The sequence below is a fragment of the Carcharhinus amblyrhynchos genome, chromosome 2 (assembly GCF_965287045.1).
Source record: "Carcharhinus amblyrhynchos chromosome 2, sCarAmb.v2.hapA, whole genome shotgun sequence".
Taxonomy (NCBI): Eukaryota; Metazoa; Chordata; class Chondrichthyes; order Carcharhiniformes; family Carcharhinidae; genus Carcharhinus; species Carcharhinus amblyrhynchos.
The window spans coordinates 108,604,460-108,630,419 of NC_137325.1; the positions used below are offsets into that span (position 1 = coordinate 108,604,460).

The window sequence follows — 25,960 nt, forward strand, 5'->3', positions numbered from 1 at the left end:
TATATTTATACATGGATACATACAAATATATGAACTAGGAGCTGGAGGAGGCCATGCATTCTTTCTAAATTGTTCCACCATTCAATAAGTTCATGGCCGATCTAGTTGTGTCCTCAACTTCACTTTTCTTCTACAACCTCCGACTCCCTTCAGTGAAAAACCTAACTCAGCCTAAAAAAATTCAATGACACTGCCTCCACTTTAGAGGATTCTCTTTAGAAAAGAGAATTCCACAGACTAATGATTCTCAGAGAAAAAAATTCTCCAAATCTGTTTTATTTTTAAACTATCCACCATCCCCCTACCCTCCAGAAGGTGTAGTCTCTCCCGCAAGGAGAAAAATCCTCTCAGTATACACTTGTTAATTCCTCTCAGGATCTTGTATGTTTCAATAAGATTCATTTTTCTAATCTCCATTTGGTACGTGTCCAATCTGTCTAATTTCTCCTCATAGGATAACCCCTTCATCCCAGGAGTCAGTCAAATGAACATTTTCTGAACTGCTCCTAATACTATTATATCCTTTCTCAAGTAACGAGACCAAAATGGTACACTGTAACCCAGATGTGGTGCCACTAACACTCTTTACAATAACAGAAAAAAATCCTTTGTTTTACATTCCATTCTTCTTGCAATAATCACCAACAGTCTATTTGCCTAACTGCTTGCTGTATCTGCATACTAATCTTTTGGAGATTCAGTCATTAAGACACCCAGATCCTTCTGTAATGCCAAGTTTTGAAAACTTTCTCCATTTAACTAAAATTCTGCTTTTCTTCCTGCCATAATGGAAAAGTTCAAATTTTTCCACATTATTCTCTGCCAATTTTTTGTCCACTTAACCTATCTACATCCCTTTGAAGACTCTATCATCTCCTCCCAATTTACATTCCTACCTCACTTATTGACATCAGCAGATTTAGCAACCCTGGTCCCTTCATCCAAGTTATTTATATAGATTGTAAATAGTTGAGATCCCAGCACTGATTCCTCTGGCACTCCCCTAGTTATAGCTTGTCAACCTGACCCATTTACTCTCTGTTTCCTATTAGACATTCAATTCTCTCTATCCATGATAGTACATTTCTGTCCTACATATCTCTTATTTTATTAAGTAACCTTTAATTTGGCACCTTCTCAGGGCTTTTGGAAATCCAAGTATATCACATTTGCAGATTCCCTCATTACTTATTACTCTCTCCACTCCAACATGATCTCCCTTTCACAAAATCATGTTGATTGTGTCTGATTGCATTAAAATTTTCTTTAACTGCTATAGCTTCCTTAATAATAGATTGTAGCATTTTAACAATGACAGATGTTAGGCTAACTGTCCTGTAGTTACTTGCTTTCTGAATCTGCCTTTCTTGAATATACTTTTCAGAAAGCAATGTTTATGTACGAAATGAAAACAGAAAATGCTAGAAAAACTCAGCAGACCTGGCAGCAACAGTGGAGAGAGAAACAGACGTTTTGTTTCAAGTCTGATTAACTCGGTTTCTCTCTCCACGAATGCTGCCAGACCTGAGTATTTTCAGCATTTTCTGTTTTTATTTCAGATTTTTAGCATCTGTAGTATTTTGCTTGCATGTCTACACAATAATTTAATAAGAACATAAGAACATAAGAAATAGGAGCAGGAGTAGGCCATCTAGCCCTTCGAGCCTGCCCCGCCATTCAATAAGATCATGGCTGATCTGTCATGGCTCAGTTCCACTTTCCCGCCCTCTCCCCATAACCCTTAATCCCCTCTCTTATCAAAAACCCATCAACCCGCGTATTACATTCATGCTTTTTCTTGTTCCTCTATTTTCCAATCCTGGCCTCTATAACTAATTAATTTCCTTGCAAATAAAGTGTATTCAATGCTGAAATGAAAAAAAAGGAGAAAAAAAAATTTGCTCCAAAACAGGTGCAAGTTTATATCTTCCATTAATATGGATTAGATAGCCCCAACAGTTTGCTGCATTTTAACCATGCAATTGCTTCAATAATAACATTTTACTATTGACATCTTTTATATAATTTCCAAATTGATTTAAATTTTGTAAATTTCACTTGCAACCACTACGAACCAGAAGGCACTATATTTAATTTATACTAAGTTCATATTTAGGTCTGATTATAATCTAACAGAAGTGAAAATATTTCTAAGGGTCACATTAATACACAGCACTTTCACATGATTTGAGAGTCATATTTTACTAGTTTCACACAACTGTACTTAATTACAGGGTTGAGAATGAAACACTGTTCAATTACTTTTTACTTTCAAAATACTGTAATTGGATTTGTTGAAACCAAGTTAAATACATGGCATACAACCTGTAATTATATATATTTTTAAAAACATTTTTTGCTACTATTCACTTAATAAATATACATGCACTGAAAAGGGAACAAAAAAGTATAAAGCTACTTCAGTTACAGTAACATTTCTGGATTACATTGCTTTATACAAGATAGTATTGATAATTACTTTATATCAGACCTGACTTAAATAGCAATATTCATTTCATGAAAATCAATGGAAATTTCAGCATGACTTTTTCCAAAATGTGAGTCCTTTGATGATCAGTTAAGAACATTTATCTTTTACAACATTAAACAATCTGTTGAATTAAAGCATCCACATTAAAACGTTACTTTTTAACTAAAGGAAAGTCAAAACTGTTCACATGTCCTTTGTAATTTAGGTCTTCAGATCTCTGCTGTGGCTATTTTAAGCGGTTAGAGCGGGCAAGTATCAACTCCATTCAGTTTATATTGCACATTTTATAAGAGGTAATAACCTCAGTTTAGCTGCATAAGTTAGAAATACAGAATTTTATTAAAGTCAGTTACTTAATTAGCACCCATATGCAAATGATAAAATAACCTCTGAGAAATGCAATTAAAATGTAAACGCTACTAAAAAAAACTGTAAAAACCTTCCAGGCCCTATTTTGGTTGCACCAATGACAATTTAAAAACAGCTTCAAAGGGTCCTTTCAAGATACGCACCAACACTGATGAAAAAAACCCATATTCAACCAATCACAGAAATTGCAAACAAGCACCATCATAGAAAATGAAAAAAAGTAGAACACAATTAATCAAGCATGTTGAATTTGTTAAATTATGTATATATTGAATAAGAGTGATTCATCTTGAGTTGAAATGATACAAGGTTGGTGGGCACTTAAACAAGACTAGGTTACTTACCTGCTCAGCTACTTATTACTTCTGACATTTTGTGATGTTAACTTGCAGCATTCTAATGGGTAGATGAAGTGCCACCTAAGGTGGGGGGGGCCACAAATTTATACAAATTGAGATCCTATATCAGCAGGACTATGCCTAAATTTTAGTAATTCTAATAAGGTAGAACTTTGTGCAGCCAGCAGCAGACACATTCCCGAGGCCCCATGTAGAAAACTGCAGCATCCCTTACTGTCACTTACCTGGAAGTCTTGAGGACTCAATATTCACCAACCAGCAACTGCTTTACATTTATGAGAAATGGATTAGCACATTTAACAAGGCCTAGAAGTTAAAATCATTGGTGCTTCCTGCTGCCACTGATAGGAAGCAAATCAGTGTAATAGTTTCCTACTGAAAACCAAGTTTGATTAAAAATTGCCCCTACAGCTCAGACTTCAATATCATAATGTCAACAAAACTTACCTCCAAGGCCTCTATTTTCCTCAGAAGACTGAGGAAATTCGATATGTCTGCTATGACTTTTACCAATTTTTAAGATGCACCATAGAAAGCATGCTTTCTGGATACATCACAGTTTGGTTAGGCCCCTGCTCTAACCAAGACTGCAAGAAACTGCAAAGGGTTGTGAACATAGCCCAGTGCATCACGCAAACCAGCTTCCATCCATTGACTCCATCTATACTTCCTCTTGGAAAAGCAAAGCACAGCATGCACCTCGGACATACTCTCTTCCAACTTTTTCTATTGGGAAAAAGATACAAAATTCTGAGGTCATGTGTCAACTGATTCAAGAACAGCTTCTTTCCTACTGCCGTCAGACTGTTGAATGGACCTACCATTTATTAAGCTGATCTTTCTCTATACCCTAGCTATGACTATAACATTATATTCTGCATCCTGTCTTGCCCTTCTATGTACTTTTGAACGGCATGTTTTGTTGTGTAGCGTACAAAAAACAATACTTTTCACTTTATCGCAATACACATGACAATAAGAAAACAATTTTTGAATGTCTGACAAGCTAAAGGTGGGATCACTATTCTACATCAATTTTACTGGGAGTTATTTTCCAACCGTCAATCAACCATTCCTCACCAATGATGGCCTCTGCAACTTCTCAACCCGTTTGTAAGGGAACAAGGTCTTGCCTTCGATGCCCAGATTCTCAGGTTTTTTTCCTGAAAGCATGCCCGCCTGTTTCCAGTGACAGGCTGCTTAACTATGCAAAAAAGGTTTTATCAGTTACAATTTTCAGGTACAAATGGGCAGAACCAGTGCCACACATTCTCAGCACGTCTGTAACAGACTTCAAGTGGTTTATTAAAAATGGATCACTGACAACTGTTTGAGAAAAGACCCTAACAAACAATTTTGGGAGAAAGTTTTGTGGGGAGGGAAGAGCAAGAGTGCTTCTTTCAGCTTCAAATAAATATTCCAGGGTATTCTGGCTAGTGCTTTGGGATTAAAGTTTAAAACTTAAAAGTTTATTTATTACTGTTACAAGTCAGCTTACATTACACTGCAATTTAGTTCCTATGATAATTTCCTAGTCGCCACACTCTGGTGCCTGTTCGGGTACACAGAGAATTTAGCATGGCCAATGCGCCTAACCAGCATGTCTTTCGGACTGTGGGAGGAAACCAGAGCACCCGGAGGAAACCCATGCAGATACAGGAAGAAACATGCAGACTTTACAGTGACTGAAGCTGGAAATTGAACCCGGGTCCCCGACACAGAGTCAGGAGTGCTAACCACTGCGTCAGCATGCCGCTTATTCCCTGGGATCTTTCATAACCTGCAATAAACTGCAGCAGGACATTCATTTGACGTGACAGCTCACTGGCAGCATTTAAATGAGTTCTGAACCTGAAAATGGTTTATGCTTCCCAAACCTCACTTCGGGCAATGCCATGGCCACTTAATTGTTTATACATCTGTTTGAGGCAACAGTTGAAAATTTCCTTGAATAAAGTTAAATTCCATTTCATTAGATTCTGATATTTTTCCTGATTATTAGTGAATCCTACAATTCCATCCAGTTTTACTGTGACCATTATAAATTGGTGACTTTGTTTAGCTCCCTTTTATGATTAACTTGCAGCATTGGAGAGAATGCAGAAGAGGATTACAAGAATGGCTCCGGGGTGAGTAACTTTAGTCATAAGGATGGATTAGAAAGGTTGGGACTGTTCTCCTTGGAAAGATGAAGGCTAAGTGGAGATTTGATAGAGATGTTCAAATTCATGAAGGTGTTGGATAGGGTAGATAGGGAGAAACTGTTCCTGTTCATAAAAGAATCAAGAACGAGAAGGCGCAGATTTAAAGTGATTTGCAAAAGAAGCAAATGGGATGTGAAAAAAATGTTTTCACAGAGGAAGTCAGGTTCAATTGAGGCAAAGGCATTAGATGATTATTTGAATAGAAGCAAATGTGCAGAGAGATGGGGAATGGCACAAAGTCACAATGCTTGTTTGGAGAGCTGGTGCAGAAACAGTGGGCTGAATGGATTCCTTCTACGCTGTAAGATTTCTGTGATTACATTGTACTTGGGGCACTGTGATTCGAGGTGTTTGGCAATTTTTTTTCAATATGTTATCTTTGGCTCAGTAGAGGATAGGGCAGCAAACTGTGCTACAAACCTATTGTATAAAATTAGGCATTAAAAATTGTACTCTTAATAAAACCATCATGTCAATCATTTTACAGAATTATACTTCGCTGTAACTTTCAACTTAAGTTTTCAGTTTGTATTTAACTTTCCATACACTATTTTAGCTTGCCAGTTTGAGAAGACTGATTTTGTCCATTGGACATTTTGGAACAGCATAAACAGAATTGCATGAAATTGCCACAAAAAATACCTCAGGTAAAAAAGCAGAAGATAGATGAAAATAATTCATGTGATTCCTTTACATGTTGAAAGAATGACCGAGATAGCCTGAATGAATTGTATTCGTGACTATTTTATGATGCTAGATTCAAATTTAGAAACATTGCCAAAAAGTTAACATACAAAAGCAGAAAATACCTTTAAAATAGTTCAGTGCTTTAAAACTGAGGGTACATAAATGTTTAATCACTGTTACTACAGCATTTGTTTCAGGATTTCAAAGTAGCGTTAAAATGTTGAACTGTCATACTTTGTCTTATTTAGAAAATAAACTATAGAGAAGTACAGGCACTTCAAGGAATAAATCATGCAGTGCCAATGTAATGTGTCTAATTTGATTTGTTTGTACAAAATTCACCAATCCATATTGACATTGCAAGATTTAATCGGTGGGAAATTTAAACATTTTCAATTTTGAACTCTGCTGCAAACCTGGATAAAACTTAACTCAAGTGGAATAAAACCCATCACGCATCCCAACTAATGGGAAGTTCAGTGTGTCATCGTTGACTGTTCCAAAGTTAGTGGCAAACATGTAATGTGAACATACTTACAATGGCAGTGCCACCTCTAACTGCATCTCAGATTCAAAGAGGTAGCCATGTTTTTGGCCCTTTGTGGACTGAAGTGCTCATATATCCACATATATACACCACCAAAGCCATCTCCTGTTGCTGGTTTGTACGAAACTTGTCACCATGTAATTGGGTAAGTTGATTAAATGTTGCAAGCGTGCATAAATATTTGAATATGGATGCAGTTTCTGTAGAAAATGCCTCAAGTATAAAAGGGGCATTTCACTGGCACCAGAATTACAGCTGATGTAACAGAATTGTCCCAGAAAGCAATTCTGCAACATAAATTTGGAATTGGATGCCAGTTAAATTACAAAACCGGTTGCCTATGTTTAGTAATTAGCTACAGGCATTAGATACAGCTGTCCATTATCGGTCATACATGCATAAAGCATCATCAGCCTTGTTCCGTTGTGACTGTAATGAATAGGAGGCAGCCCTCATCTTTGCGCTAGGATGATAGCCAAAGTTGTAATATCAGAATCATTCAATCTGAATATTTCTGTGAAAGGGATAAAACTGTTACTCTTGTACTACAAAGAACCACAGAATTGTCAAGTTAGTCTGCAGTCAACTTCAAGTTTTAGTAACTAATTAAAACAATCTGTAAATACAAAATTATGGGATAGATTGAGTTTTGCTAAATAATCCATACATAACTTCATTATGTTTTATGCATAGCTGTTTATTTTGGTTCCATGATTCTTGTAACTCAGAATCAACGAAAGTTCACACTGAGGTTTTGGTTGTTCGGTCTTCATCCCCTTTTACACAGAAATTCAGATTCCATTTGGATTACATTGATCTGAATTGAATTTCAAACATTTAGCATTTGTATTATGTTGGTAGTTTAGGTAAATGTATCAAGGGCAACAGTTCACCCCAAAGCGTGCAAAGCAGGAACAAGTCACAGGCGTGCCATGATGACATAAAAATGATCAATTCATCACATTGGACGATAATTCAAATCCATTCCAGGCTGTTTAATTTAGACAAACATTGAAGCAAGTTTTGAATCAATCTGGAATGGCGATGCAGTTCATTTTTATTCCAAATTGACCAAAGTTCAAGAAATTCATATTTGCACAATGCCTTTGATTCAGATCAACTAACAATTCAGATCGAATCTTAATTTTTAACATTGGTGTAAATGGGGTTTAAAGAGTCTAATGATCCTGAGAGAAGCACCATTGTTTCATGACTGGTCTAATCCTCTTTTTCTTTGATCACCTCTCCATGAAGCACCTTCCTCCTTTGACGAAGCATGTGGAAATACAGTTGTGGAAAAACTTGATTGCAAGTACATTTGAGGAAAGAGAAATAAGCATTAGTGTCACAAGATACAATCTGCATAAATAGTCTGTACATATAAAAACGTGATACCATTATTCAATTTACTAATGCCCAGATTAAACTTCCATCGAGGTTACGGAGCACAAAATCTGTGCCAGTGTAAACCAAGTTCATTTCTGTGGTTTATTTCAGATTAGCACAAATTCAAACATATACAAAAGGCATGCTGAAATAGTCCACTCCACATGTGCTACCTTTCCGCAATGGCATCTCCTGCATTACCAAATTTATAAGATGGGGGTCAGTTTGGCTCCACTGGCTGGACAGCTGGTTACTGATGCAGAGCAATGGCAGCAGTGTGGGTTCAATTCCTCTACCAGTTTATTCATAATAGCCCACCTTGTCAACCTTGCCCCTCATTTGAGGTATGGTTGACCCTCAGGTTAAATCACCACTCTCCCCCTCAAATTGGAAAGCAGTCTATGGTCACCTGGGACTGTGGCAGCTTTACCTCTTTTAATGAGCTTTATTGAACCTTAATTAAATAGAGTAACAGTATTCCAAGTGGAAGTACAAAAAGCAGTATTAAGAAAGGAAAGTATTAGAACTATTAAAATACATGTAGAGTAGAAGAGCAGAAAATTGTTAAGATACCAGCAAATCATATTTTGCTTATGTTTGAACTTACAGCTTTACTAGTGAAACAAAAGGTCCATTTACAGAATAACATTGAAGGATTATAAATCAGACAAAAGCATCACAATTGAATTGAATACATCATTTAAGGCCCATGTAATTCAGGGTGGGAAGTGTCGATGTTGGGACTACTATCGACTGCAAACCATCTGGCCCTCCACAGCATGAAATTCTCAAGCCTCCTTTCAGTCCTTTGTCCAAACCAACAGGAAGACCAATCAGACTAGTGGACAAGAGCTGAATTTCAGGCAGAAGGTTGCCAGAGGAACAGTTCCTAATACTCAGCTATGTGGTTGGGATGGCAGTTAGGAGGACATTACAACCGGGGATCATTCCTTATCCTCAAAGACAGAGGAAGCTTCTAAAAAAACTTGCCATTCTTGGCCTCTTCTGTTGCTGGCTCCCTTTGCCATCTAGTTGGATGGCTGAAAATGTTAGTGATTTCCCCATATGGCCCTTGTGTTAAAATTGAGTTGATCCCCAAAGATATTATTGGAGCCAGATTTGTACATTTGAAGGAGGATCCTTTTGCCTTTCTAAACCTGTTGGAAGGCAGTAGGATCACTGGGAGTAAGTTACTGCAGCTGCTTTTGCTGCCCACTAGCCTGTACTGTCAGATGGCACAGTTATAATTGTCCCTTTTTAAAATTTAATTTTATCATGTCTGGTTACTTAGCATGTAGGACCACAGCCCAAATTGGTTGCTTGCAGATTACAAGACAAGGAATTATTTTTTGAATCGATAACTGATGTATCTACAGGAAATTCTAAAACCAATTGAAATATTTTGATCCAACATGGATCTTGTGACTAAATGTAAGATTTGTATTTAATTTTGTGGTAAATTTACACATGCAATATCCATGCTTTTTTCTATTATTCATACAGGGAAGAAAATCAGTATCAACCAGTGTTGGGACTTGAACTCAAAAAATTAAGTCAATCAAGGCAGGCACAATTCACCAATAGTTTCTGTTTAGCTAACTTTTATACAAAATAGTCACTCGTATTCATATATTCAAAGAAGGGAGACCTGATGGAGGTCTACAAAATTATGAGAGGCATAGACAGGGTGGACAGTCAGAGGGTTTTTGCAAGGGTAGAAGTATCAATTACAAGGGGGACAGGTTCAAGGTGAAAGGGGGAAAGTTTAAGGGAGATGTGCAGGGGAAGTTTTTCACACAAAGTGGGGGGTGCCTGGAATGCGCTGCCGCCAGAGGAGGTGATGGAAGCAGACACATTAGCAACATTTAAGAGGCATCTGGATGGATACACGAGTAGAGAGGGAATAGAGGGATATGGACCAAGTTAGGGCAGAAGATTTTTTTTAAACTTTGGTTAGGGCATCATGATTGGCACAGGCTTGGACGTCCAAAGGTCCTGTTCCTCTGGCATTTTTTTTTGTTCTTTGTCTTTGTAATTACTCAGTGGAATAAAATCATCATTAAAATGTTTGTGTGTAACTACAAAAATTTGCTGCTTTAAGTAAATAGTATAAAATAAAATCCCGCCCAAGGCCAATGGAGAATTCTGTTCTGCAAGTGGGCCGGGTGTGCCGGTAACATTCCGATCAAGGTATCATAATAAGATGATTTTCACAGTAGCTTCATTGCAGTGTTTATGTAAGTGCACTTGTGACTAATAAATAAACTTCAAAACTTTACTTAAAAAAATGTGCCAGCCAACGAAAGATGCAAGTTAAATTAATGCAGTACATATGTGCACAAACAGACAAGTTGAGAACATTTATAGACTATCTACAAGCTGATGCTGGTTTTGTTTCATTTAAAATTACCGCATAAATCTTTAAAAGGTACTTACGTGGTATATATGCTATCATTACAATGATAAGACAAGTGTAGTAGTCGAATGAGACATTGTACTTGTTTGGCAGTCTCAGAGAATACATGCCAGACTTCTTTACAAAAGGCAGCGCACCATAAATTGTAAGGAGTTCACCAACAACACCAATTGGATACAAGATGATAAAGAAGTTGTATCTGTAAACACGAATAAGAAATTATTAAAAATCATTGATGTTGAATACATTAGACAAAAATTGCTGTCAGCGTTGAAAAAACTCAATCTTCCTTGTCTTCATATTCTACAAACAGGAATTATTACAAGATTAACCAGATGCTTTCATCAACTTGTCAGATTTAGAGATACTTATACTTGGAATTGAAATGTTTAGCTCAATTATAGATTGTTAAATTACTACAATAGTTAAAGTTAGAATTGGAGGTCCAGATATACATGATTAAAAAGGTAGCTTGCAAGAACTGGGTGATGTACTGAGTCTAATAACAACCTTATAAGCTTTGGACTTGGGTTCATATCAATCCCAAACCAATGGAATAAAAGTCTGTAGGATACATGGGGCCAATGTAAATAAGTTTCAATAGCCACAATCTACATTCCAGGAGTTTGCACTTATGGAACAAAAGAAAAATCAACACTAATTAGCGATGTGAATAAAGCTTGCGTAGGAATGGTCAGGGCAGGAAATAGAAAATAAATGCCAGGTGATTCTAAGGCTGGAACTCACCACATTGTTGGAACAATGTAGGAGGAGCTTTACCCCATGTAAAGCTATGTGATAATTGACTGAAATGTGCTTGATGCTATATTGGGTGCTTAAAAGTAAAAATGTTCTATTTCAAAGTGCTCATGTCCCTCTCCTTGGGGAAACAACAAAAAAAGCTGCCTTACAGGTGAAAAAAGGTCCAAAAATATAACAGGAGTTGGACTTTACAATGTGCTTATATAAGCCAGGAAGGATTACTACAACAATGGAGAATATTGGTCAATTATAAGGAAAGATAAAACTGGGGCTGTTATCCCCAGATTACATTGAGAGGAAGTTTGTTAAGAGATGTCCATTGTCATGATGGATTTGGACAAAGTACATATAGAGTTAATTGTTCTGGTCGGCAGAAGGGTCGAGAACCAGAGAACACAGATTTAAGGTGATCAGCATGTTGGGACATTATGAGGAAAACCTTTTTTTGCAGTGAGTGGTGAGGATCTGGAATAAGCTGCCTGAAATACACTGTGATGGAGGCAGATTCAAAGGTGGCATTCAAAAGGGAACCGGATTGTTACTTTCAGAGAACAAAAAATGTGCAAGATTGGAGAGAAAAAACAGGAAAATTGGACTAGCTGATGAACTCTTTCAGAGAGTCAGTGTGGACATGATGGGCTGAATGCTCCCTTCTGTGCTGTAACCATCTCATGATTCTACTCAAATGTCACTTTGAATATTATATTCAGTTGTTAGTTGCACAAATCAACCTAATGGGGTGGCACTGGTGTAGTGGTAGTCTCAGAGATCCAGGGTAATGCTCCGGGTTCAATTCCTACTGTGGCAGATGGTGGAATTTGAACTCAATAAAAGTCTGGAAATAGGAGTCTAATGATGACCATACAACTATTGTTAATTGTTGTAAAAACCTATTCTCAATGCTGTCCTCACCCAGTCTGGCCTACATGTGACTCCAGATCCAAAGGAATGTGGTTGACTCTTAAATGCCCTCTGAAATTGCCTAGCAAGTCACTCAGTTTAACAGACATTAGGGATGGACAGTAAATGCTGATCCACGGTCATGGCCACGCCCCACGAAGCACTGAGTGGATGAGCTATCTTAGTCTCTTTCTGAGGTCGTCAGCTAATTTGATATCAAGAAAGAGTTGAAAGCATTAGATACTACAAAGGTTATGGGCCGTGACAATATTCTGGCTATTTGTGTTCCAGAACTTGCCACTCCCCTACCCAAGCAGTTCCAGTACAACATCGGTATCTACCCAGCATTGTGGAAAATTGCCCAGGCATGTCCTGTACATAAGAAACATGACAAATAGCACTCCATCAGTCTATTCTCGATGATTAGTAAAGTGATGCAAGGGGTCATCAACAGTACTATCAAGCAGCACTTACTCAGCAATAACCTGCTCACTGATGCTCAGTTTGGAATATGACAGGTCACTCAGCTCCTGATGTCATTGCAGCCTCAGTTCAAACATGGATGAAGAGTTGAGATGAGAGTGCCTTTGACATCAAGATATCAAGACAGCATTAGACCAACTATGCCATCAAGGAGCACTAACAAAACTGGAGTCAATGGAAATCAGGGGGAAAACCCTCCACTGGTTGGAGTCATACCTGGCACAAAGGAACATGGTTGTGATGCTTGGAGGTCAGTATCTCAGTCTCCATTTTCTGGAACTAGGCTCTATCTTCCTTCATCAGGTTGTCAGAATTGGGATGTCTGTTGATGACTGCACAATGTTCAGTACCATTTGCGACTCCTTAGATATTACGTGTCTAAATGCAGCAAGACTTGGACAATATCCTGGCTTTGGCTATTTAGCTGACAAGTGGCAAGTAACATTTGTGCCGCCGAACTACCTCGCAATGACCATTTCCAATAAGGGAGGAACTGATCATCGCTGTTTGACACTCAATGGCCTCATAAGAACATAAGAAATAGGAACAGGAGTAGGCCATCCAGCCCTTCGAGCCTGCCCCGCCATTCAACAAGATCATGGCTGATCTGAAGTGGCTCAGTTCCACTTTCCCGCTTTCTCCCCATAACCCTTAATCCCCTTGCCTAACAAAAACCTATCTACCCGCGTCTTAAATATATTTAGCGAGGTAGCTTCAACCACTTCAACGGGCAGAGAATTCCAGAGATTCACCACCCTTTGAGTGAAGAAGTTCCTCCTCAACTCCGTTCTAAACTGTCCCCCCCTTATCTTGAAGCTGTGCCCTCTAGTCCTACTGTCCTTTCTGAGCGGGAAGAACCTCTCCACCTCTACCCTATCCATCCCTTTCATCATCTTATACATCTCAATGAGATCTCCCCTCATCCTTCTAAACTCTAACACGTACAAGCCCAGTCTATTCAGCCTCTCCTCATAGCTCAACCCCCTCAACTCCAGTATCAGCCTAGTGAACCTCCTCTGCACTCCCTCCAAGGCCAAAATATCCTTGCGCAATTGCGGCGACCAAAACTGCACACAGTACTCCGGCTGCGGCCTCACCAGTGCCCTGTACAGTTGCAGCAAGACCTCCCTACTTTTATATTCAATCCCCCTCGCTATGAAGGCCAGCATCCCATTTGCTTTCCTGATCACCTGCTGCACCTGTAGGCTGGGTTTTTGCGACTCATGCACAAGGACCCCCAGGTCCCTCTGCACCGTAGCATGCTGCAGCTTTTCGCCATGTAAGTAGTAGTCCTTCCTACCATTACTCCTACCAAAGTGGATAACCTCACACTTGCCAACATTGTATTCCATCTGCCAGGTCCTCGCCCATTCGCTCAGCCTATCTAGATCCCTCTGCAGACTTTCCACACCCTCCACACAATTTGCCATTCCACTTATCTTTGTGTCATCAGCAAATTTCGACACCTTACACTCAGTTCCCTCCTCCAGATCATCTATATAAATGGTAAATAGCTGAGGCCCCAGCACCGATCCTTGGGGCACTCCACTAGTCACCAACCGCCAATCCGAATCGCACCCATTGACAGCCACTCTCTGCCTCCTATTTGACAGCCAATCCCCCTATCCACGCTAACACCCTACCCCCAACTCCATGCCCCCTAACCTTCTGTAACAACCTTTTGTGCGGCACCTTATCAAACGCCTTCTGAAAATCGAGAAACACCACATCCACCGGTTCCCCTCTATCCACCGCACTAGACACATCCTCATAGAATTCCAATAAATTCGTCAGACACTGCTTCCCTTTAACGAATCCGTGCTGCGTCTGCTCTATCAAACAATTCTTCTCAAGATGCCTCGCTATTTCTTCTTTGATGACGGATTCAAGCATTTTTCCTACAACAGACGTTAAACTAACCAGCCTATAATTCCCTGCCTTTTGCCTGCTACTCTTTTTAAACAGCGGCGTAACATTAGCCATTTTCCAATCTTCCGGCACTTCCCCAGAATCCAGCGAGGTTTGGAAAATAATCACCAAGGTATCCACTATCACCGCCGCCATTTCCTTTAGAACCCTTGGATGCATTCCATCCGGTCCTGGGGACTTGTCCACAATCAGTCCCTCTAGTCTGTCGAGCACTGCCTCTCTAGTAACAATGATCTCATTCAGGCCCTCCACTCCTACCATCTTTCCATCATTAACACCCGGCAAACTATTCGCATCCTCCTCCGTGAAGACCAAAGCAAAAAAGTTATTTAAGGCCTCAGCCATTTCCTCATCCCCCACCACTAAATCCCCCCTCTCATCCTCTAAGGGTCCAACATTCACCCTAGCCAGCCTTCTCCTTTTTATATATTTATAAAAACTCTTACTATCCTTTACTATCCTTACTATCATCATTGCTGAATCTCCAATGTCAGCATTCTGGGAACTACAACTGACCAGAAACTGAACTGGATTAGCCATATAAAAACTGTGGCTACAAGAGCTAGGAATGCTGTAAAAATAACTCACCTCCTGACTCCCCCGAGCCTGTCCATCTCCAAGGCGCAAATCAGAAGCATGATGGAATACTCTTCACTTGCCTGGATGAACGCAACCTCGGTAACACTCAAAAAGCTTGACGTCATCCAAGATAAAGCATCTTGCTTGATTTCTACTTCCTCCACAAACATTCAATCCCTCCACCACCAATGATCAGCGGCAGTCATGTGTACTATCTAAAAAATGCATTAGACAGCACCTTCCAAACCCCACAACCACTAGCATCCTTAAGGACAAGAGCAGCAGATAACTGGGAACACCACCACCTGGAGTTTCCCGTCAAGTCACTCACCATCCTGACTTGGAAATTGATCACCGTTCCTTCACTGGCACTGGGTCTGAATCCTGGAATTCCTTACCAAACATCATTGTGGGTGTACCTATACCTCAAGGACGGAAGCAGTTTAAGGTATCAGCTCACCACCACCTTCTCAAGGGTGGCTAGAGATGGGGACGAGGGGTGCAAATATGTGGAGGTGAGTGGGTGCGGGCAGGCATGGGCATGTTGAGTCTGCCTGTCACACTGTCTCAGGTTTTTCACCCACTCTCTCCACACACGCATATACATGCACTCACTCTCACTCACATATACTGACTGTCTTGTATACTGGTTATTTTTATTGCTTCCTCTTTTTAAACTTAAAATATTGCTATGACATTGCTGTACCTTTGCTTAGCAATTTTTTCTGTTTAAAATGTCAACTTTTTGTGAAATTTAACTTATTTTTGTGCCAAACCTTATCTTTTTGAAATTTGCTCATTAGCCCATTAGACCATAAGATATAGGAGCAGAATCAGGTCATTCAGCCCATCAGGCCCCTCCTCTTGAATAAGAGGAATCCTCTCAACTCCCTCAGCAGATAAGTTTGGACAAGCCTGCTGTAAAGGAACAATTCACCTAGTGCTACTCCCCATGTTTTTGCAGCACATTATTCTTTTGCAGATAATAATCCAATCCCCTTCTGAATTGTATTTGTCACCACCATATTCTTAGGCAGTGCATTTGTGATCCTAAATACTTGTATGAAAAGATTTTTCATGTCATCATTGCTTATTTTGCAAATTACCTCAAACATCTGCCCTCTTGTACTTGATTCTTCCACCAATGGAACATTTTTTCCCATCTACTCTGTCCAGACCCCTCAGGATTCTGAATACCTCTTTCAAGTCTCCTGTCAATCTTCTGTCCTCTAAACAAAGGTGTTCCAACTTATCCAGTCTTTGTAAGGGAGGTTCCTTACACCTGGAACTATCCTTGTGCACCTTTCCTGCACTGTCTCTCAGGAGTTCACAATCTTCCTTGAGTGTGACACCCAGAACTGGATACAATACTCCAGTTGAGGCCGAAGCAGTGTTTTATACAGGTCTAACATAACTTCCTTGATTTTGTACTTTATAATCTATTAAAAAAGTTTAGGATGCTGTATGTTTTATCAATTGCACTCGCCCAGTCTCAACGGGGCTTTTCTGGCCTTCCCGCGGTGTGTTTCTCATAGTGGGAGGCGGTATTTCATTTGCCAGTGGCGGGATCTTCTGGTCCCATTGCTATCAACAGGATTTCTCATTGACTGCAACCTCAGTTGCCTGGAAACCTGAAGTGGAGGTGAAGTAACTAATGCAAACAGCTGAAAAATATACAGACATATACACCCAAGCTCTTCTGCTCCTGCTTCCCATTTAGAATTGTACCTTTTATTTTATGTTGTCTCTCCAGATTGCTGCCTCCAAAATGAATCACTTCACACTTATCTGCATTAAATTTCACCTGGCACGAACTTGTCTGACTTCCCTATACCCTTTTGATCTTTTACACTATCTTCCTCACCATTCACAATACTTTCAAGTTTTCTATCATCCAAAAATTTTGAAAGAGCTTGTTATACAACAGTTTCACAATGCATTTCTAATTCATTTCATTAACGAATTTCTAATTCATTTCATTAACAGAATCTTTGAGAACGGATTAGAGTGATTTTACTTATGAACCTTTAACTTTTCAATTGTGTGAATTTAGAATGGCATTATTTGTAGATATTGCCAACAAAAGAAATGAGGAAATCTACTCGACAATTTATATTTAAAAATGATTTTTTTTCAATAGGGTTAACACTGGTAAAAAGTAGAAGGTAAAAAGATGAAAAATAATTTCACACAGTATTTCATTTCCTGACAGATATTAAACTAATTTACAACTACCAGCGTATCTGAGAATAATCAATGAAAATGCCTTGAATAGTAAACACTTTTTTTTAAAGTTAATAAATGCTTCCAGAGTGAAAACATTTTTCAAAATCATTCTTGGGAAGCAAAGATTGCTGGCTGGACTGGCACGTATTGCCCATTCCCAATTGCCCATGAGAAGGCAGTGGTAAGGCTGCTTTATTGAACTGCTGCCGTCCATCTGATGTTGGTACCCCACAGTACTGTTAGGAAAGACTTTGAACAAGTGATAATGAAAGAGCAGCAATATGATTCCTGAACTGGATGATATAGGAGGGGAACTTGCATGTAGTGCTATCTACCATGCATCTGCTTCCCTTGTCCTTCTACGAACATCAGACTTAAGACCATAAGATATAGGAGCAGAATTAGGCCACTCGGTCCAGTCTGCTCCGCCTTTTGGAAAACTAAAAACACCATATCCACCGGTTCTCCTCTGTCTGCCGCACTAGTCACATCCTCATTGAAATCCAATAAATTTGTTAAACACGACTCCCCCTTAACGAATCCATGCTACGTCTGCTTGATCAAACCGTTCTTTTCTAGGTGCCTCGCTATGTCTTCTTTGATGACGGATTCTAGCATTTTTCTAACTACGGACGTTAAACTGACTGACCTAAAATTCCCTGCCTTTTGTCCGCTACGAATTTATTGGATTTCTATGAGGATGTGACTAGTGCGGTAGACAGAGGGGAACCGGTGGATGTGGTGATTTTCAAAAGGCATTTGATAAGTTGCCGTATAAAAGATTGCTACAGAAGGTTAGGGTACACGAGTTGGGGGTAAGGTGTTAGCGTGGATAGAAGATTGGTTGTCTAATAGGAAGCAGAGAGTTGATATCAATGGGTGCTATTCTGATTGGCAGTTGGTGACTAGTGGAGTGCCGCAGGGATCGGTGCTGGGGCCTCAGCTATTTGCCATTTATATAGACGATCTGGAGGAGGGGGCTGAGTGTAGGGTGACGAAATTTGCTGATGACATGAAGATGACTGGTAAAGCAAATTGCGTGGAGGGTGTGGAAAGTCTGCAGAGGGATCTGGATAGGCTGAGTGAGTGGACGAGGACCTGGCAGATGGAGTACAATGTTAGCAAGTGTGAGGTTATCTACTTTGGCAGAAATAATAGTAGGAGAGATTACTATTTAAAGGGCGAAAAGCTGCAGCATGCTACGGTGCAGAGGGACCTGGGGGTCCTTGTGCATGAGTCGCAAAAACCCAGTTTGCAGGTGATCAAGAAGACAAATGGAATGCTAGCCTTTATAGCAAGGGGGATAGAATATAAAAGTAGGAGGTTTTGCGGCAACTGTACAGGGTACTGGTGAGGCCGCAGCTGGAGTACTGTGTGCAGTTTTGGTCGCCACACATGCGCAAGGATATTTTGGCCTTGGAGGGAGTGCAGAGGAGGTTCACTGGGCTGACACCGGAGATGAGGGGGTTGGACTATGAAGGGAGACTAAGTAGACTGGGTCTGTACTCGTTGGAGTTTAGAAGGATGAGGGGGGATCTTATAGAGACTTATAAGATAATGAAAGGGATGGATAGGGTAGAGGTAGAGAGATTCTTCCCGCTTAGAAAGGGTAGCAGGGCTGGAGGGCACAGCCTCAAGATAAGGGGGGGGGGGGGGCAGTTTAAATCGGAGTTGAAGAGGAACTTCTTCACTCAAAGGGTGGTGAATCTCTGGAATTCTCTGCCCGTTGAAGTGGTGCAGGCTACCTCGCTAAATATATTTAAGTCACCGGTAGAAAGGGAATTAAGGGTTATGGGGAGAAAGCGGGAAAGTGGAACTGATCCACTTCAGATCAGCCATGACCTTATTGAATGGCGGAGCAGGCTCGAAGGGCTAGATGGCCTAATCCTGCTCCTATTTTTTACGTTCTTATGTACCTTTTTTAAACAGCGGCGTAACATTAGCCGTTTTCCAATCTTCCGGCACTTCCTTGAAGTCCAGCGAATTTTGATAAATAACTACTAAGGCATCTGCTATCACCTCTGCTATTTTTTTCAGAACCCTGGGAGGCATTCCATCCGGTCCTGGGGACTTGTCTACCTTCAGTCCCGTTAGTCTATCAAGCACTACCTCTCTAGTGACAGTAATCGCATTAAGGACCTCATCTCCTACCATCCTTCTACCTTTAATATCCGGCAAGCTACTTGTGTCCTCCTCCGTGAAGACCGACACAAAAAAAACTTATTTAAAGCCTCAGCAATTTCCTCATCACCCACCGCTAAATCCCCCCTCTGATCCTCCAAGGGTCCAACATTCACTCTAGCCAGTCTCTTCTTCTTTACATATTTGTAAAAACTTTTACTATCATTTTTTATATTTAGAGCTAGTTGAGCCATGATCTTGTTGAATGGCGGGGCAGGCTCAAAGGGCTAGATGGCCTACTCCCGCTCCTATTTCTTATGTTCTTATGTTCAATGACCCAGCCTCCACTGCTCTCTAGGGAAACAAGCCCTCAAGAGAAAACATTTCTCTTCATCTCAGGCTTAAAAGGGAGATATTGTATTCTTAAACTGTGTCCCCTAGTTTTGGTCTCCCCCACAATTGGAAACATTCTCCTGTATCTACTTCATCAAGTCCTCTCAGCAACTTGTATGTTTCAATAAGATCACCTCTCATTCTTCTAAACACCAATGGGTATAGGCCCAATCTGTTTAACTTTTATTCAAAGGATAAGCCCTTCATCATTGGAATTAGTCTAGTGAACCTTCTCTGAACTGCTTTGAATGCAATTATATATTTTTTCAAATAAGGATGAGAAAACTGAACACAATATTCCAGATATGGTCTCAATAATGCTGTGAACAGCTGCAGTAAAACGTCCCTACTTACCTGTGCTATTTCTCTTGCAATAAGCACCAATATTTTACTTGCCTTCCTAATCACTTGCTGTACTCATATGCTAACCTTTTGTTATTAACATACCAAGACACCCAGATCCCACTAAACCACTGAGTTCTGCAATCTCTTTCCATTTAAATAATATGTTGCTTTTCGATTCTTCATGTCAAAGTGGACAGGTTTTCCTATATGATACTTCATCTGCCTAAAGTTGTGCCCACTCAATTAACCTATCTATAATTCATTGTAGACACTACCACCTCTACTTTTCTACCTATCCTGACACCATCAGCAAACTTAGCTAATATACATATGGTCCCTCCATCCAAGTCATTGATATAGATTGTAAATAGTTCAAGCCCCAGCACTGATACCTGTGGCACTCCATTAGTTACAGCTTGCCAATCCCCAAAAAACCCATTTAACTTGACTCTCTGCTGCCTATTCACTCACCAACCCTTTATCCGTGCTAGTATTTTACACACTGCACCATGTTCTCTTATCTTGTGTGGTAATCTTTGATGTGCCACCTTATTAGATGCATTGTGGAAATCTAAGTGCATCACATCTAAAAGGTTCCCCCTTATCTATTTTGTTTGTCACTTCCTCAAAAAAAAATTCATCTTTACAAAGTCAGGTCGTTTTTGCCTGATCACATGATGATTCAAGTATTATACTCTAACCTCCTTGATAATGGATTCCATCAGTTTCCCTACAACAGATGTTAGGCTAACTGGCTTGTAGTTTCTGTCTCCCCCCTTGATTAAGGAGTGCTATATTAGCTATTTTCAAATTTGATTTGATTTATTGTCACATGTATTAACATTCAGTGAAAAGTATTGTTCCTTGTGTGCTATGCAGACAAAGCATATCGTTCATTGAGAAGGAAACAAGAGAGTGCAGAACGTAGTGTTACAGTCATAGCTAGGCTGTAGCGAAAGATCAACTTAATGCAAGGTAAGTCCATTCAAAGTCTGACAGCAGCAGGGAAGAAGCTGTTCTTGAGTCAGTTGGTATTTAACCTCTGACTTTTGCACCTTTTTCCTGACTGAAGCAAGTGGAAGAGAGAATATCCAGGTGCATGGACTCCATAATTATGCTGGCTGCTCTGCGGGAAGTGTCGACAGAGTCAATGGATGGGAGGCTGGTTTTCGTGATGGATTGGGCTACACTCACAACCTTTTGTAGTTCATAGAACCCTACAGTGCAAAAAGAGGCCCTTCGGCTCATCAAGCCTGCACCGACCACAATCCCACCTAGGCCCTACCCCCATATCCCTACATATTTTACTTCCTAATTCCTCTAACCTGTGCATCTCAGGATACTAAGGGGCAATTTTAGCATGGCCTATCAACCTAACCTGCATATCTTTGGACTGTGGGAGGAAACCAGAGCACCCGGAGGAAACCCACGTAGACACAAGGAGAATGTGCAAACTCCACACAGTAACCCGAACCAGGAATCAAAGGTCCCTGGAGCTGTGAAGCAGCAGTGCTAACCTCTGTGCTACCGTGCTGTTCCTTGCGGTCTTGGGCAGAGCAGGAGCCATACCAAGCGGTGATACAACCAGAAAGAATGCTTTCTATGGTGCATTTGTAAAAGTTGGAAAGAGTCGCAGCTGACATGCCACATTTCCTTAGTCATCTGAGAAAGTAGAGGTGTTGGTGGACTTTTTTAACTATAGTGTCAGCATGGGGGGACTAGGACAGGTTATTGGTGATCTGGATGCCTAAAAGCCTGAAGCTTTCGAGCTTTTCTACTTTGTCCCTGTTGATATAGACAGGGTGTGTCCTCCTTTATATTTCCTGAAATCAATGACAATCTCCTTCATATTGTTGACAGAGGGAGAGATTATTGTTGCCACACCAATTTACCAGATTCTCTATCTCATTCCTGTACTCCGTCTATTGTTGTTTTATTTCTGACCCACTACGATGGTGTCATCAGCAAACTTAAAAATCAAATTGGAGGTGGATTTGGCTACACACCTTTGTATAAGGGGTATAGTAGGGGGCTGAGAACACAGCCTTGTGGGCACCAGTGTTGAGGATGATTGTGGAGGAGATGTAGTTGCCTACCTTTACTGATTGTGGTCTGCAAGTCTTTTAAATCCACTACATTGCAGAATCTAAGTAATTTTTGAAAACTATAACCAATGCTTCTACTATTTCTGCACCCACTTCTTTTAAGACTCTACAATGCAGGCCATCTGGTCCTAGGGACTTATTAGACTAAGTGACAATGATTATTTTAACTAAAGAATCAGAAAAGTTACAGCTCACAAAGAAGCCATTCAGCCCTTTGTGTCTGTGTTGGCAGACACCTCTTATTGAACTTTTGATTATCAAATATCTTGGAGTAGTCTTCTAAGCCATCTAGGTGGTTGATGGTCATGGGTTTCGAAGGTATGGTCAAAAGAGACTTAGAGATTTGCCGGAGTGTTGTGCCACCGTGCTTCAATGGATGGAGTGAATATTTAAGATGGTGTATGGGTTGCAGATTAAGCAGGCTGCTTTGTCCTGAATGGTGTTGATCTTAGAGTGTTTTTGGAGCTACACTCAGCCAGTCAGGTGGGGAATACTTCATCACATTCCTGACTTCTGCCTTAATGAACAAGCTTTAGGGACTCTGAAGGGACATTATGTGCCACAGAATTCCTAACCTCTGATCTGTTCTTATAACCATAGTACTTTAAAAAATTCATTCACAGAATGCGGGTGTGCTGAGTAGGTCAAGATTCATTGTCCACCCCTATTTAACCTCGAGATGGTGGTGACAAGCCACCTTCTTGACCACTGCAGTCCATGTGCTGTAGGTCCAAACACAGTGCTGATAGGGAGGGTCTTCCCAGATTTTGACCCAGTGACAGTAGAGGAATGGTGATATATTTCCAGATCAGCATGGTGAGTGGTGTGGAGATAAACTCCCAGATGATGTTCCCATGTATCTGCTGCCCTTGTTCTTCTAGGTGAACAGATCTTGTGACCCCAAAATCTTGTTGCGTGTCCAGGGATTGAGACCCAAAGTTTGGAAGCACCTGTCCTAGTGATGTCCTGGGGCAGAGATGATTGGCCATCAACAACCATCTTCCTTTGTGCTAGATAGAACTCCAGCCAGTGGAGAGTTTTCCCCCTTTTTCCCATTAATTTCAATTTTGACACATTAGGTCAAATGTTTCCTTGATGCCAAGGCCATTTACTGTCACCTCAAGTTCAATTCTTATATCCAGATTTGGATCAATCAATCAAATGACCATTGTGGATCCTGAACTGAGTATCAGTGAGCAGTTTGTTCACTTGACAGCACTGTTGAAACCACCTTACTTTGCTGATGACACAGAGTACACCAGTGGGGTTGGATTTCTTTTTTTTGTGAGCAGGACGTACCTGGGCATTTTTCCAAATTGTTGGATAGATGTCTATGCTGTAACTGGAACAGCTTGGCTAAAGGCAGCTAGTCCTGGAGCAAAATTCTTCAATCCTACAGCTGTCAATAGTCTTTGCTGTGTTCTGTGACTTCAGCAATGAATTGATTTGAAAATTCTCATCCGTGTTCACAAATCCCTTCATTAGCTTTCCACTATTTGTGGCCTCGAGCGTCCCCAGTTTTAAATGCTCTACCACGCGGCCATCCTTTAAGTTACATAGGGCCTAATTTCTGCGATATCCTTTCTTCATCTCTTTATCTCACTTTCCCTTTAAAGGCATTCAACTGACACAGGTACAATGTACGTACATGTTTTTGCTGTGTGCAAAGAACAGGACTTTATTGCTCTAAAGCTAATGGTTTTGTGTTGTAGCAACACAAATGGTATTCACCACTGACAGGATGCTGCCATAAAGCTAAAGAAACATTCTGCCTATCACACAAATGAGTAATATGGTAAATTAATTTCAGTGCCAGTGTTATGCAAGGTGTGTAGGCCGTATGTCCAAAGACTGGAGGATTGTATCAAACAGCATAAGAACAGGCAAGGAAAAGACCATATCCAACTGGCCTGTGCTTGCAAAAGATTGTCCAGAATTAGATGCGATTCTGCAGTTGAACAGCGTTTGCTAAATAACCTTCATGTGTGCTAAAAATTACACTAACAAACTTAAGCTACAAATATTAATACGCAGAGCCCTATTCTTAGTAGACAGAAAGAACGTGTACACACATTGTGCCTGTTTCAGCTAAACAAAATAAGTGATAGGCATAGAACCCTACAGTGAAGAGAGAGGCCCTTCGGCCCATCGAGTCTGCACTGAACACAATCCCACCTAGGCCCTACCCCCATATCCCCTACATATTACACCCACTAATTACACCCACTAATCCCTCTAACCTACACATCCCTGGACACTAAGGGGCAATTTCTTAGCATGGCCAATCAACCTAACCCACACATCTTTGGACTGTGGGAGGAAACCGGAGTACCTGGAGGAAACCCACGCTGACATGAGGAGAATGTGCAAACTCCACACAGACAGTGACCTGAGCTGGGAATTGAACGCAGGACCCTGGAGCTGTGAAGCAACAGTGCTAACCATTGTGCTACTGTGCCGCCCGTTACTGGTTCATTCCTCAGAGCACTGCCTTGACTGATCAGAGTCAAGCTTTCTGGTTTAAATTTCCAAACAATTCTTGGTCAGTTACCGGTGTATCGCTATGGTAATACCTCAATCAGAATCTACTCTTCAACCAATCAGCACTCGTTCTCATACAGCATAATGTTGTTTCTCCTGGTATTAATATTCTTATGATTATCTGGATGAGTGCAAGACAAAAAGCTTCAACAAAATGTATTTTTTCAGCAATATTTAAGACCCTCCTTAAAACATCCCTCTTTGACCAAACATTTGGTCATCTGACCTAATACCTCTTTTTGTGGATCCATGTCATAATACACCTTTGAAGCACCTTAGAACTTTATGTTAAAGAACGTAAAAGTTGTTGTTTCTGTTTATTGTAGTTATACACAGCAGCATAACAATCAGATGTGCCACTCCATTTATATAGAAATGTATTTCTAAAAGCTATTGGCATTCAAGCTATTTGTGGTAGTTTTTTGTGAAAATAATAACCCAGATTTTTTTAAAAAATAAGCATGACCATAGGAGTGGTAGGCCATTCAGCCCTTCAAGTCTGCTCTGCCAGTGAGATCATAACTGATCTGATATGACAATCCTCAACTTCACTCTCCCACTTCATCCCCATAAACCTTAACTCTTCTACTGATTAAAATATCTGTCTATCTCAGCCTTGAACATTTTTAATGACCCAGCCTCTAAAACTTTCTGAAGTAATTACACAGACTCACTCCCTCAGAAGAAATTCCTTGTATTTTCTGTCTTAAATTGGCTACCACTTACTCTGAGATTATGCCCTCCGATCCTAGTCTCTTCCACAAGAGGAAACTATCTCTCAGCATCAAGCCCCCTAAGAATGCTATACATCTCAATAAGTCACCTCTCATTCTTCTAAAGTCCAATGAGTACAGGCCTAACTTAATCACCCTCCCCTCAAGAAAATCTCTCTATACCCAGGATCAATTTAATAAACCTCGTTTGAACTTACTTATCTTATGGTTTTGCTACAGCAGGACATAACAACATAGTCAGACTTGCTCTCCCACATTTAAATTTTTAATTTTCTATGGGTTGTGCTCTGTTGTCCCCCAGGAACCAATGTAGTCTGCATAGTGCTGCCTTATGTGGTTCTGAACAAACATTTTTAGTTCAGAGTACAAGGGCCAAGAAAGAA

At 40.3% G+C, this 25,960-nt stretch overlaps 1 protein-coding gene across 2 annotated transcripts in view; it reads right to left on the reverse strand.

Moving 5' to 3' along the window:
* Positions 1 to 7,333: 7,333 nt before the first annotated feature.
* The window catches only part of hacd1 (3-hydroxyacyl-CoA dehydratase 1), a 79,104-nt gene continuing 60,477 nt past the window's right edge, over positions 7,334 to 25,960 (reverse strand). Inside the window, exons 6-7 of one of the 2 annotated variants that reach the window (XM_080210858.1) lie at positions 10,480 to 10,658; positions 7,334 to 7,958 (exon numbers count right to left, since the gene is read on the reverse strand). In XM_080210858.1, the coding sequence (XP_080066984.1) occupies positions 7,876 to 7,958; positions 10,480 to 10,658 (262 nt within the window). In that variant the 3' untranslated portion in view covers positions 7,334 to 7,875. Of the gene's footprint in view, positions 7,959 to 10,479; positions 10,659 to 25,960 lie in introns of those variants that run through there. The other variant, XM_080210865.1, reaches the window with a different exon arrangement.